General features: G+C 36.1%; 1 protein-coding gene across 1 annotated transcript in view; it reads left to right on the forward strand.

Annotated features, from left to right (window-relative positions):
• Nucleotides 1-15,818, forward strand: part of LOC117406057 (UDP-glucuronic acid decarboxylase 1) — a 40,930-nt gene extending 25,112 nt beyond the window's left edge. The window contains exons 12-15 of the mRNA XM_034009770.3: nt 7,706-7,766; nt 13,404-13,461; nt 14,337-14,440; nt 14,748-15,818. Of these exons, the coding sequence (XP_033865661.1) occupies nt 7,706-7,766; nt 13,404-13,461; nt 14,337-14,440; nt 14,748-14,879 (355 nt within the window). The 3' untranslated portion in view covers nt 14,880-15,818. The remainder of the gene's footprint in view (nt 1-7,705; nt 7,767-13,403; nt 13,462-14,336; nt 14,441-14,747) is intronic.
• The last annotated feature ends 93 nt before the right edge of the window (nt 15,819-15,911 follow it).

Here is a 15,911-nt window from a genome sequence, read left to right on the forward strand (position 1 = left end):
GACTATATACGGATAGCTCTTGATGTTTAACTTATTTTGCTTCCATTCAATAGATTTGGAGTAAATATTAAGTATACACCAAGGACTGATTTTAAAACCAAGAAAATACTAGTTTCTAGAGTCAAGGTCTAGGTCTGTTATCTTACATATGTTTCAAACTTTAAGATTCAATATTTAAATAGATATGGTTCTCTGAAAAAAGTGCACATTTAATGTGTGAATTTTGGGGACAACCCTTGTTTACTTAGGTAGAGTAAAACTCCTTTGCAGTTAGGATGCGGAAAGGAGGCAGACCACATCTGAAAGGGATGTTTTAATCTGTAAGGGCCAAGTGGGGAGACTTAAAACTGTGGTTGATTTGACACCATGTGACTCCGCACTTAACCCAGATTTGTAACCTGTGACATGATTCCCCAAGCAGCAGTCTCTCAGAGAGAGGTGCGATGAGACTACAACGGCATGGGATTGGAGAGCCCAGAGGCTAATTGAGCATTAGAGATCACACAGAGAGGTGTGATGAGACTACAACGTGTGGGATTGGGGAGCCAGAGGCTAATTGAGTGTTAGAGATCAAAGGAACTGCTCTGGCCTGTTGGATTTGATAAAGTCAGAACCTTGCTGCTCTGTCCCATTTGATATCATATTGTAAGAATGTGATTTGTTCACATGGGTACTTCTAATATACTTATGCTTCTGGGAAGCACTACATGTCAAATGCAGTGGAATAATTGCTTCTGTACTGTGGAAATATCCACAACACAGTAATATTCCATAATTATTGTGTTTTAGTGCCTTCAAATGTGGAATCAGTGTGAGATGTAAATGCTATGTATTCTCTTGTGTATGAGACTGAAACACACACCCGTCACCAGTGGAGATTCAGTCTTTTTCTAAAGCTGGAAGCTATTGCATCACTGCCATAACACAAACATGCACAGAACTATCCCTGACGAGCATAAAAGCATGCATCATCTCTATCAATTCCCACTAGTTGAGCAGGAGAGAAAGGTGATTGTAGGGAGTCTGGTGGGAATTTATGAAAACAGTGCAGTGTAAAGGCAGTGTTCTCTCAATCTAAACCTAGCTTTGTGACTGGCTTCTATCTAAACACTGTACACTCAATAGCTGTGGTTTAGGGAGAGTTTTGTTTACAATGTGAACAGTAAACCCTGAGTTCATCTTAGCCAATGACACATTGATCAACCTTGAGAATACCATATGAAAAAATCTATTGGAAATCTCCAAAATGGACAGAAAGGTGAACACATGTAAAACAATTTAGTTTTAAATCAGGCAACAATAAGGTCAGCCTTCCTAAACCAAAAGCAGTTTTCCACACAAAGATCAGTGGTCAGTAATGTACTGTTCAAACAAGAGGGGATCCTTGATAACATGAAGGGCAGATTTGATGATAATATCTACAGTGGAGTGATTTGTAGTTCATGCAGAACTAGCTATACAGTGCTGTAAATCATTTTTTTTAGAACATGACTATTTTGTTGTTCATTAATTAGTCTGATGCCAACAGTCACAAATGTAGATGAGTTAGTACTGCAACTTGATGTAAGTAACTTAAGTCTTGTTTTCATTAAACAATGTACTGTCTGTCTGTCTGTCTGGTTTGTATGTATGTATGCAGAGTAAGTATGTATGCAGAGTGAGTATGTATGCAGAGTATGTGTGTGACTGGCCTAAAATTGGAGAATACCAGCAAAATTAGAAAAATGTTTGTGATCATGTGACATGTGATCAGATGTTTTGTTCATGTTACATGTGATAAGATGTTTGTGTTCATGTGACATGTGATCAACTATAATGGGAAAGTACAAAGCTCTTTACATCATTAACCAGTGTTTTCAATCAAGCGATCCTGGAATGGGCTTGTAGGCAACTGCCCTCAAATTATTGCATACAGATCTAACTGAATTGTGACACTACACTTGTGTAACACTGCAGATGGCATTTAGAAAAATGTTAAGTGAGCAAGCAGTCCGTGGCCTGAGAACCAACCCCCTCCCAAGCCTTCCCGCTCCCTTCAGCACATCATTGCTCCACTTCTTGATGCTTCAGGGTTGTGGAGAAACCTGCAGTTCTGCATTTTAACATTTGAATTCGTTAGGTCACGGGTTGATGGAAGCAGAGCTATTTGATGAAAAAAAAAAACTTATTATGTGAAAGATATGATTTTAAAAACATGCCCTTGAAATGAACCCTGTAGATTTTTTTTTTTTTTTTGTCATTACTGTAGTCATGACTGACAAGATTTCTAAATCTAATCTTGTCAGTTGGCTTATAAAGCGTATCCACTGCAGAAGACTGACATGGCTGGGCAATGGTTATTAAAAAAAAAAAATGCAGCTTTAAAAACATTAGCTTGCCTTTATCACAAGACCTAATATATTTTAATGAGTAGGATTCCTGCCAAATCAAGCAGTGTAGTGTTGTTACAGTAGAAGCCGTGAGCTGTCATTTTCTGTTGTGAGCAAGGAATAAAAGTGTTTGTCAGACAGCTTTATTATACCATTTACAGCTATTGATTTGTGATTATTTGACAGCTACAGTGTTTCAGGGCAGATAATAATACATGTATATAATGTAGCCTTTATACATACATCTGCAGCCTTTCCACAGACAACATCTTCGGTTTATACCTAACTTTGTAGTTGTTATTTTGATGTGTTGTGCTGTTTCAGTTCTACCTATCTGTATTTATTGGCCACAGTAGACTGTAGCCTATACATGCTATTTCATTTTTGTGTGAAATGTTGGGTATTTTCAGTGGTGCATTGGCTGCCAACCCCTGTGGTTTATTGCAGAGCAACTGCAGGGGTTCTGCGATTGCTTTAGAATGCTTACGTGTGTTATAGTATAAAATAGACATGCACACACTGAAAGCAAAATGTACCGCTGTAGATAACAAATGACCAATTTCATTTTACCAAAAGTGTTTGTCTGGGGAAACAGTCCGGAGACTAAATGTTTTTGCGCATTGAGTCCAGTAGTTAGGAGGCCTGCAGATCTTCAAGTAGTAGTAACCCCTGACATGATTTAACCATTATCGAAGAGGTAATCTAACCTGCTAGCAGAACATATTCTTTCCAATTTGTGCTACGCCACCTTCTTGAGCTGTTTATACTAGATTCTCATGGAGCAGCAAATTGAACAACTGCAGGTAACGTCTTCTGTGCAGGATTGTTTCAAACTGTCTTGCTGCTTTCAAGATCAGCAGGTGGTGAAGGGATAGACTCCGATGGGTACAGAATATGCTGTATTCAGGTCTTACATCTAGTTGGTTGTTATTGATAAGACACTTGAGCAATGCAAACCTCAAATTGAAGTTCTTTGAGTCTTCCTTGCCTTCAGGGAGTCCAGTGGTTTGAATATTATTTCACCAGCATCTGTTGCCTTCATTTTTTGAATTTAGTATTATTTTTTGTTGCAGCTGTTTGTTATCACTATAATGCCTGATAGGCCTAGAAATGTAATACATTGAGCTGTAAATCTGCCTTCCTTCTTTAGTAACACTCCCCAGTAATCTCTCCTCCAAGGAACTGGGGAGGGGAGGGAATCTAAAGAGGCATGTCAAATTCAGGTTAAAGTATCCTGCCATTCCCGCTACCCGTTGAGTAAACACAGAGGTGTGTGCTACAGTAACCTTCGTCAAATACCTATTACCCCTGCTCAATCACATGCCCTTGATTGAACCAATTTATGCCTAGATTTATTTAATGTCAGGTCTCTGTCTAATAAGGCTCTGTTAATTAGTGATTTTATTCAGGATTACAACATTGATATTCTCTCTTAACTGAAACACTTCTTGTTCAAATAATAATGTTTCCCTGATTTGAGGCTTCTCCACCTAACTATTCTTTTTTTCCAGAAAGCTCGCTCTACTGGGCGGGGAGGTGGACTTGCTACTGTTTTCTGTAGTGAACTTGGAATCAAACAGGAAATTTGTTAAAGGTTATTCATCTTTTGAAGTTTTAACCTTGAAATTAAACAGTCCATTACCTGTGCATATTGTAGTTATTTATCGACCACCTAAGTCAAACCTGCTATTTCTGACTGAGTTTGGGGATCTGCTATCTATACTGACAGTCAAATATGATACGATTCTTTTATGGGGTGATTTTAACCGTCGTGTTGACATTGATTCTGATTCTAATTCTTTGGAATTTTTGAGGCTACTGGATTCCTTAGATTATATCCTGCATGTCAAAGGTCCTACGCATAATCGTGGCCATACTTTAGATCTGGTAATTTCTCGTGGTTTAGCTGTTAAGATCTTACTATTTCTGATCATCTTGCCATTCTTTTTGAGGTGAATCTGCCAGTACTTTTAAATCCTGGGTAATTAATTCTGCTTAACTGCTGTTTAGATTTCTGATGTCTTGGGCTCATGACCACTCTCTTGAGTCCTCATCAGTAGATGAGCTGGTTAATACCTACAACACCATCTTGACTGGTATCTTAGATACTGTAGCGCCAATCAAAACTCAGTGTCTTTTAAAAAAAGCTTGCCATGGTTCAGTGATACAACTCGTAAGATGAAATATGAGGGTCATAAAACAGAACAGAGATGACAGGAGTCTAAACTGCACGTTCATTACATCGCATGGAAGGGCCACCTGGTTAAATATAGGACAGCTTTGGCATTGGCTAGATCATCATATTCTAATTTAAATTGAAAAAAAATAATCTTAGATTTCTTTTCTTTTTTCTGCCCTAGATACATTTATTAATCCTTCCCCTATTAGCCCTAACCTTGACATTGGCTCCTCTCACAGCTGCAATGACTAATTACATTTCTTTAAAAATAAAATACTAGACATCAGAAATGAGATTCCACAGACACCTTCTATTAAGGAGGACTCCAGCAGAATTTTACCAACTATTCCTATTAAGGCTACTGTGGGAGCTTTTTCTTTGATTACCTTATCGGAACTGACAGAGCTGATTCGACATATGAGAGCTTTTACATGCTCTCTTGATCCTATTCCTACAAAACTATTAAAATATGTTCTTGGTGTTATTAATACCCACATTTTTAAAAATTATAAATGGTTCACATTCCTACAGTATAGTTCCTTTAGCACTTTAAGGTACTGATAGGTTTCAGTTTGCTTATTGGGGAGTAAAATCGGCCTTATTGGAAGTTGTCTGTGGTGTTCCACAGGGCTCCATTCTAAGTCTCTTGTTGTTTTCATTATATATGCTAATTAGGTGACATTATCCGCAGACACGGAGTGAACTTCCATTGCTATGCTGATGATACCCAGCTATATTTGTCCCTAAAGCCAGGAATTTCTTCTGCTTGGGTGTTACTGGCTACTTGCCGTACAGATATAAATCATTGGATGTCACAGAATTTTCTAATGTTGAATTCTGATAAAACGGAGGTTATGCTAGTGGGCTCACAGAACTAACTAAAAGGAAATGTGGGATTACATGAGCTCGACCCTTGCAGTCTCTCATTGAAACTTAAACTAGAAATTAAGAGTTTGGGGGTTATCTTTGATCCTTATCTATCATTTGAGACATGTATTAGGGAAGTTACTAAAGTATCTTTTTACCATTTGAGAAATGTAGCCAAACTTAGACCAATTATTTCCATATCTGATGTGGAGCAACTAATGCCTTTGTTTCATCTAGAATGGATTATTGTAATGCACTTTTTCTGGTGTCCCAAAACGTGTGGTATCCCACTTGCAGCTTGTTCAGTATACCGTCGCTAGAATTCTGACTAAAACCAGGAAAAGTGAACATATTACACCTGTTTTGGCCTCTTTACACTGGCTCCCTGTGCAGTATAGAATTGATTTTAAGATTTTGCTGTTAACCTACAAGGCCCTGAATGGATTGGCACCTAGTTAGTTAGTTATTAGCAGGAGTTACTGACCCAGTATCTTCCAAACCGCACTCTGAGATCACAGGATGCGAGGCTGTTGGTTATTCCTAGGGTCAACAAAAGCAACACGATAGGTAGGGCCTTTTTTTTTTGTAGAGCTCCTAAATTATGGAATGCTCTGCCTTTGTTTGTCAGGGAAGCTGGGACCTTTACAGTTTAAGTAAAAAAAAAAAAAAAAAAAAAAAAGCTCTTTTCTAAAAGGTTTTCTTATCTTTGTGGGTTTTAAAGTAAATTGCTGCTTTTGTATTATTTTGTGTATACTGTTATTTAAATGGTCTGACTGTGGCAGTTGTATGTGTGACATGCGATACAAATGTATTGTGGTTTGTTCTTTTTTTTCTGCTATGTACTGTACCGTGCTTTGCGATACTTTTGTATAAAAAGTGCTATATAAATGTAATAAATATATATGTCACATTTACATTCTTGCATATATCATTCTGTATATACTTTGCATGTTCACAAACATACTGGATAAACATTTCCCATACATTTTGGAATCGGGCCATTTTGTTTTAGTTTACAAAACCCTGCATAGTTTGTTCATGAAACCTTTACATTTAAATGTGATTTTTGCATGACGTGCAGGTAAAAGAAATCAGGTAAAAAAAAAAAAAAAAAAAAAAAAAAAAAAACCTGGCTCTTACAAAGACTGTTCGGGGAGATGTGTATGCCAATGCATTACTTTGCCCTGTCAGCTGTTTTTAAACACTGCCAGTATAAGTGCAGTATGAAAATAGAACTACTTTTTCTAACCGAGTGAACAATACTGTCAAGAATAACCCCTAATATAATATATATATATATATATATATATATATATATATATATATATATATATATATATATATATATATATACTGTTTTTATGTGTGTGTGTGTGTGTATATATATATATATATATATATATATATATATATATATATATATATTATTACCGTAGTGCCATTTTTTCCCCTCTAATGACATTTAAACAAATTTACCAAAATTTCTAAAACATGTAAAACACACAGGGACTGCAGCACAGAGAGTATTGCTGTTTCTTGTGGTTTATAAAAATATTTATTGAAAAGAAAATCCTGAGTTTATAAGCAGCCTCAGTAATGACAACATTTTCAAGTTGAAAGTTGGTGGGAAATTAGTAATTCATTTGGCATTTAGCCTCCAGTTAATGTGACATAAAAGGGACCATATTAGATTCCTCTCGTCTTGTCAGCTGGTGACAGACACTTTGTAGTTCCAGACCTATGAAGCATAGCGTAATTACTCTGCTCAATGTGTAGAGCAATTCTATAGTTCTGCCTGATGTTTACTGGTGGGGATTTTAAACCTCTAAAAGGGATGATGCTTTGACAGCAGTAAAATCAATTAACTGATAAAACTAATTATAAACACAACATGCAGGGATTTCAAATGAATTGTATCAGCATGTTTTGTACCTGTAGTCAGTTTTTTGTTAATATACTCAATCACTGCTGCCCTTTCGTGGCCAAACACAGTTTTGTGGCACAGGAGTTAGATTGATGAATATAAAATAAATCCAAAAGTTACTGCACCTACTGTATATAGATGCCCAGGTCTCAATAAATAGATGGAAAGCAGGTACAAGTAAACGCTCTCTGGAATGCTGTAGGAAAAAAAAATCAAAAAAGCCATGAATGCAAAAAGCTTTCTGAACCATGCACCTAGCACTGAGGAGAGTCATGATTGTAGTTTAATTGCATTTTCACCGTGTCCTGTAGAAATACTAAGAACTTTTTATGTGTTGTACTGTAAATGATTTTATTTCTCTTTCAGTGACCTAGTGAATGGACTGGTGTCCTTGATGAACAGCAATGTTAGCAGTCCTGTGAACTTGGTATGTACCTGTTTCTGTCATTGGTTTCAGTCCATGTGTGCATTTCAGAAAGTGCGCATTCAAATCTATACTGTACAAACACACTTCACCCTGTATTTAGTAATAAGAAATACTCATTCAGCTTTTCAAGACAAATTCTGTTACACAAGGTCATTACTGACAACATCAGCAAAATTAAACTGCCTCTGTAGAAACGATTAGTTGAAAAGGTTGTAAAATGAATTTGCATATTTGTTTTTTTTTTTTCCTTCTTTTTTGAAAAAGAGTTTAGCAAGAACAAATCCTGACTGAAGTAGTTGACTTCAGGTCCTGTTTCAATTACAAAAAACAGATTAAAGGAGTATGTTTATTCTATGTGACCATTTTCTCGCACAGGTTCAGAATTGTAAGTAGATCCATTCTAAAATAAGAAGAAACAAAACCAAACGAAAGGGTTACTGTTCACTACCAATGATACATTTTTAACTTTAGTTTAGCTCAGTTTTACTCAGACTGGCAAAGAGTTGTACAGTAGAACAGTATTAAGAAATTCTGTTTAACCTCAACATACAGTACCAGTGATTAGTCATACTGTACATTGAGACAGACACAAAAAGGTTTTATCAAAGTGTCCCTACAAAACTGCTGTAGTTATACAGTTTTACTGCAGCAGTATTTTCTAAACAGTAAATTTGTAATGCAATACAATCCTGCTGAAAGATTTCTGACTACAATGTAATTATTGTATTTCTTATGATATATAAATGTATTCCTTTTATTAAACATAATTTCTAAATATATATATCTAATAGTGGAAACCCCCCATTGCAATAATTTTTACTTGCTTCAAAAAATCCACAAACCAAACAATCCAGGCTGCCCAATTGTATCAGCCTGTTCCTGTCCAACAGAACTGATCTCCAAATTTCTTGATGAAATCTTCAAACCCCTTGTTGAATCACTGCCATCCTATGTTAAAGACTCTACACCTTTTCTTAAACAATTAGATAATTTCAAAGAACAGCACCCTTTGTGATATTATTCTTTTTACAATGGACATTAAAAGCTTCTACAGTGTTATACCAAATAATGAAGGGTTAATTGCAATAAAGCACTTTCTCGATGAATGGATAGTGAAAGAACCTCCAACAGATATCCTTCAGAGACTGGCTGAACTTGTGCTCACATTAGATTAGTTTTTCCTTTGGTAAGGGGTGTTAGCATGAGAACTAAAACGGCACCATCATATGCTTGCCTTTTTGTGGGATTGGTTGAAAACAAATGTTTACAGCAATACAATGGAAACACACCTAAACTATATCTTAGGTACATTGATGACATCTTTGGAATTTCCACCAACTCCAGTGAGGATTTAAAACAGTTCATTCAGTCAGTAACACATTTTCACCCAGCCCTGGATTTCACATGGAACATATCAGAAACGGGCAATTGTGTATCTTTCTTAAGCATTTCCATCACTGTTTTGAATTCCACCATTAACACCACTGTGTACTACAAACCAGCTGATTCTCATTCATATCTGCAGTATGACTCCTCACACCCTAAGGCTTGCCGTGACTCGGTTCCCTATACACAACTGTTAAGACTCAGACGTATTTGTCACGACGATCAAGATTTCTTCGACAAAAGCGAGGAAATGTGTGTGTTTTATATAATAACAATATACAACACACAGATGATAGAATCCCTCTGGGCCTCACTTAACCCTACAGAAAGATGCAGACAATTGTGCAATTTTACAACAAGACCCATCTACAGCGCCTATTTTTAAGACTCCCCCCTTGATGTCATATAGAAGAGACAAGAATTTAAGAGAATATGTGGTACACAGTGATATTCGTCATTCTGGGGAACCTTTGAAAGGCACATATCCATGTAATAGACCATGATGTAATACCTGTAAATACATTCATTCTGAAACAGAGATTAGAGACATTAAATCTTCATTCAACATTCATGAACATTTGACATGTACCTCTAAAGGAATAGTCTACTGCATTATCTGCAAGAAATGCAACAAATTGTATATTGGGGAAACTAAAAGGCGTTTAGCAGACCGGTTTGTAGAACACTTAAGAAGCGTTTGCATTAACACCACTGCATTTCCAGTAGCCCATCACTTCAACAGTGAAGATCACACTGCTGAAGACATCACAGTCTGTGTGATCAATCAGTGCTATGGAACAAATGTTGCTCGGAAACAAAAGGAACGCAAGTTTATCTTCAAACTGGGAACTTTGGAACCCTCTGGGAATGAACATTCTATTCTAATAATCATGACACCATCCACAGAATAACAACAAGTTTACTGCACTGTGTTTACTTTTCTTTTTAAACAGCTGAAGAAGGTCCTGAAAATAAAGTTTTTGTGTACAGTTTTTTAAAATACCTTTTATCATATATATATTATTACAGTACTGTGCAAAAGTTTTAGGCAGGTGTGAAAAAATGCTGTAAAGTAAGAATGCTTTCAAAAATAGACATGTTAATAGATTATATTTATCAATTAACTAAATGCAAAGTGAGTGAACAGAAGAAAAATCTAAATCAAATCCATATTTGGTGTGACCACCCTTTGCCTTCAAAACAGCATCAATTCTTCTAGGTACACTTGCACAAAGTCAGGGATTTTGTAGGCATATAGTCAGGTGTATGATTAAACAATTATACCAAACAGGTGCTAATGATCATCAATTCAATATGTAGGTTGAAACACAATCATTAACTGAAACAGAAATAGCTGTGTAGGAGGAATAAAACTGGGTGAGGAACAGCCAAACTCAGCAAACAAGGTGAGGTTGCTGAAGACAGTTTACTATGAAAAGTCATACACCATGGCAAGACTGAGCACAGCAACAAGACACAAGGTAGTTATACTGCATCAGTAAGGTCTCTCCCAGGCAGAAATTTCAAGGCAGACAGGGGTTTCCAGATGTGCTGTCCAAGCTCTTTTGAAGAAGCACAAAGAAACGGGCAACGTTGAGGACCGTAGACGCAGTGGTCGGCCAAGGAAACTTACTGCAGCAGATGAAAGATACATTATGCTTACTTCCCTTCGCAATCGGAAGATGTCCAGCAGTGCCATCAGCTCAGAATTGGCAGAAAACAGTGGGACCTTGGTACACCCATCTACTGTCCGGAGAAGTCTGGTCAGAAGTGGCCTTCATCGAAGACTTGCGGCCAAAAAGCCATACCTCCGACGTGGAAACAAGGCCAAGCGACTCGACTATGCACGAAAACACAGGAACTGGGGTGCAGAAAAATGGCAGCAGGTGCTCTGGAGAGTAGAAGGCAGTTTGTTCGCCGAAGGGCTGGAGAGCGGTACACGAATGAGTGTCTGCAGGCAACAGTGAAGCATGGTGGAGGTTCCTTGCAAGTTTGGGGCTGCATTTCTGCAAATGGAGTTGGGGATTTGGTCAGAATTAATGGTCTCCTCAATGCTGAGAAGTACAGGCAGATACTTATCCATCATGCAATACCATCAGGGAGGCATCTGATTGGCCCCAAATTTATTCTGCAGCACGACAACGACCCCAAACATACAGCGAAAGTCATTAAGAACTATCTTCAGCGTAAAGAAGAACAAGGAGTCCTGGAAGTGATGGTATGGCCCCCACAGAGCCCTGATCTCAACATCATCGAGTCTATCTGGGATTACATGAAGAGAGAGAAGCAACTGAGGCTGCCTAAATCCACAGAAGAACTGTGGTTAGTTCTCCAAGATGTTTGGGCCAACCTACCTGCCGAGTTCCTTCAAAAACTGTGTGCAAGTGTACCTAGAAGAATTGATGCTGTTTTGAAGGCAAAGGGTGGTCACACCAAATATTGATTTGATGTAGATTTTTCTTCTGTTCACTCACTTTGCATTTTGTTAATTGATAAATATAAACTATTAACATGTCTATTTTTGAAAGTATTCTTACTTCTGTTTGGAATTTTGTAGCAATGTTGGTACATTTTTGGAAAAGGTTTTAACAAATTATATTCAATTTTGAAAAATATTTTTTTATATATGTGTGTGTGTGTGTGTATAGATAGATAGATAGATAGATAGATAGTGTAACACAGCAGGGAGGGGGTTAAAATCCTCCCTGCGTAAGACATGTGCGCAGGCACATTTTTGTTAGTTTGTTTTATTGTTGAATTAGTTTTGTTAATTATTTTATTGGTGATTATCCCCGGCACCTGGTGATTATTATTAAATTAGAGCCAGGTGCAGGGTATAAAAAAAAAAGCAGCCAGTCTGTGTGGGGCTGCTGTATAAAGCAAGGAAGAGAGGTACTGTGAAACCTGTGAAGAGTTGTTTGTGGAAACTGTTTATTTTTGTTTAGTGTTGTGTAGCAGGTAAACGGCTTAGCCGTCCTGCACTATAGTTTAAGTTCCGGTGTGTCTAGTTCGTGCTCGTGAGAGCTAGGTGTTTATTTTGTGTTTTGTTTAGTTTTCTTTATTAAAAAAAATAGTGCAACACCTCAAAAACTCCATTCCAGTGTTGGGTCTGTGTTTCTAAAGGGGCAACGAACGTGAGTGGCGCAAGTTAATTTACAATATATATATATATATATATATATATATTACACACATATATATATATATATATATATATATATATATATATATATATTACACACATATATATAAAAAATTATTTATTTTTCAAAATTGAATATCATTTGTTGGGCAGCAGTGTGGAGTAGTGGTTAGGGCTCTGGACTCTTGACCGGAGGGTCATGGGTTCAATCCCTGGTAGGGGACACTGCTGTTGTACCCTTGAGCAAGGTACTTTACCTAGATTGCTCCAGTAAAAACCCAACTGTATAAATGGGTAATTGTATGTAAAAATAATGTGATATCTGTATAATGTGAAATAATGTATAATGTGATATCTTGTAACAATTGTAAATCGCCTTGGATAAGGGCGTCTGCTAAGAAATAAATAATAATAATAATAATAATTTGTTAAAACCTTTTCCAAAAATGTACCAACATTGCTACAAAATTCCAAACCGGTCTAAAATTGTCAAGGGAATAACCATCTCTGAATATTATTTGCTCCATGACCTTGTTTCCCAACATTTCTGAGAATTACGGGCCAGGAAATGTTTTTAAAGTATTAATAAATCACTGATATTGAAAGGTGTTAACTAAACATAGGAAATTGGATATTGATTGTTCAATGACCCTAGCATCAACAAATAACCTTTATAACCTTTAACATGCATGAGAAAACATTGCTGTGAAGGGTAAGTAGTATCAGGTCAAGTGGCTGTAGATTTAGTGCTCTTGAGTTCAGTCTGTTATTAAATTGCAGACTTTGAGTTGCCTGGAATTTAATAAAATGAGAACAAAATATTTAAAATCGGTCTGTTTTCATTATGTCATGCTATATATATATATATATATATATATATATATATATATATATATATATATATAATAAATTTTAAAGCTCCAGGGTATTTTTTTTTTTTTTTAATTTTATTTATGTTTTAAGAACTTCCAACATGTAGATCTCTTCATTGGCAGCACAATACTGTCCACAAATGATAGCTGCCAAGTAGAAAAAGCAGCACATTCAGAATGAAGGACTTAAGTATTTTCTAAAACAGTATACATTTTTTTTATTTTTTTTTTCCACAGGGGAACCCAGAAGAGCATACAATATTAGAATTTGCCAGATTAATCAAGGACCTTGTCGGTAAGTATAAAATCAAGTTTAAGGCTACACTACATACACAGGACGAGGTGATAAAGAGGGTTAATGCATTTCCTTTGCAGCTTTTTTTCTAGAACTTTATGTATTTATGTACACAAGACAGATGATTTATTTAATGTGTTTTACCAGAAGCTCTACAATGCTGCATATGTGCCGGGACATACCAGTTTACAATGTCTTTAGAAGTTCAGTCAGAAAAGAAGTATGCACCAGATGCTCCTCTACCACTACTGCAGTGTTTCAGAGACTGCAGCTATGGCCAAAAGTTTTGCATCATCGACAGTTTTAGGATTGAGACATCATTTAAAAAAAAAAACACTATTTGAACATAATTTTGATATTTTATTTAACATTATGTAATCAAAGAAACTACAAAATGATACTGCAAAAGACTATTGGAAGCCATAATATTTATTATTATTATTATTATTATTATTATTATTATTATTATTATTATTATTATTATTAATAATTATTTATTTATTTATTTATTTATTTCTTAGCAGACGCCCTTGTCCAGGGCGACTTACCGTCGTAAACAAAAATACATTTCAAGAATCACAGTACAAGTAATAATACAATTAAGAGCAGGATAAATACAATGACTTTGGTTCTAGTATACAATGGATTTGGTTCTAATAATTGTACAGAACTTCATGTTGGATTTTGAAATGTCACATTTTTTGTTATATATGGAAAACTACAAAGTGTTATGTAATTCAATATGTTAATGGGTTAATTCCATAGGGTGATACAACACTTTTGGCCATAGCTGAACAGCGTGTCTTTGTGTGAGATATTAAACCCAATTGTAGAAAAGGCTAAGTTTGTAATTTGTTTTTTATCATCCTCTTCAGGCAGCAGAAGTCGGATCCAATTTCTTCCAGAGGCACAGGACGATCCACAAAGGAGAAAGCCTGACATCACAAAGGCCAAAATGATGTTAGGATGGGAGCCTGTGGTAAGTACTGTACAAATGCCTACGCAGCTGTTTTATGATGTCTGTACTGATACAAACGGTCGTTATGCTGTGTATAATGGAGAGGCATGTTGATGAGATACAAATGATTTTTTTTGGGTCGCATTTTTGTCGCTAATTGACGCTGTCCATGCAGAATCCTCAACGCATCCTGCTCTTGCTGTTCATAAAATGTGTCTTGTGTTCCCTAGAAGTTTCATTATCCTGAAGTATCAAGGCCTTGCATACTGTAGGCATTGCCATGTATTTCATGCAGGTACTGATTCAATGTATTTTGTCTACTAAACAGGTGCCGTTGGAAGAAGGCATAAATAAAACTATTCACTACTTCAGCAAAGAACTGGAATACCAGGCAAACAACCAATATATCCCCAAACCCAAACAAGCAAGAATAAAGAAAGGCAGGCCAAGACACAACTAGTGAGCACATTTTTCAGAAGGGAACCTATTTGTCCTGCTGCTTACAATTATCAAGGAATGGTAAAAACTGATAAACAGAACTTTTTTTCTTTGTGTTTTTTTGGTGAAGAGCAAACTGGAATTTTTCAAAACTCCTCAAATCAAGCTTGCTTTACAAAGATGGATGTGCCTAAAAAAAAAAACAAAAAAAAAAAACTGCAAATCTTGCCTTGCACTTTTTAATCTGTCTTTTTATTTAAAATTAGAGTAGAAAAATTAGTTTTATATTCATTTCATTTGATGTGAAACTTTGTGTAAAATAAATAAAACGTTTCTTAAATTCCAGGTGACGTGCGAAAAAAAAATCGTGAAAAATTATTTATTTCAAATGTATACTGTGAAGTAAGTATGTGACTTCCCTATGCATAATGAGGCTTTAAATGAGCAAACAGTGTTGTCATGTTTGGTACACTGCCGTTGTTTGTATAGTTAGCATTGGCTTATCTGTCATCTTTGAATATCTTTTAAATCACACATTTTTATAGATATGTTTGAAATGTAAAATATACTGATTGTTTCCATTGTAACCATGAATAGGTAAGATGGTTCTGAATTCTTATTGTTATACTGTGTGAGTTCAAGGGGGGGTGGGGGTGGGGGGGTACAAACGTTTCTGTATTACTGGCTACCAGTGATTTGAATATGCTATTTTAATAAAATATTGTTAAAGTAAATTTTGAAATGTGCATTCTGAAATGCCAAGGGCCAGATGTATCAAGGTCTGTACACAAAAATCCATTTGCAACTGATCTAGTGCCATCAACTAAGGTGGTTAATTGAATGCCACAAAAGTGTTTTGTTATTTATCATGTAACATTGGCAATTCTATTTCCTTTAAAAAAAAATAATTGCCAGTTTTATTCGATGTGACATAAATCTTAATAAATCGGGCTCCAAGTGACTAAGTCTTTCCTTACAGTACTGAGCTTTGAAGAGTACATTTATGCTATCTAATTGGGGTTGGGGGTTAGTTGGATATTATCTATCTTTGTCT

The sequence above is a fragment of the Acipenser ruthenus genome, chromosome 9 (assembly GCF_902713425.1).
Source record: "Acipenser ruthenus chromosome 9, fAciRut3.2 maternal haplotype, whole genome shotgun sequence".
Taxonomy (NCBI): domain Eukaryota; kingdom Metazoa; phylum Chordata; class Actinopteri; order Acipenseriformes; family Acipenseridae; genus Acipenser; species Acipenser ruthenus.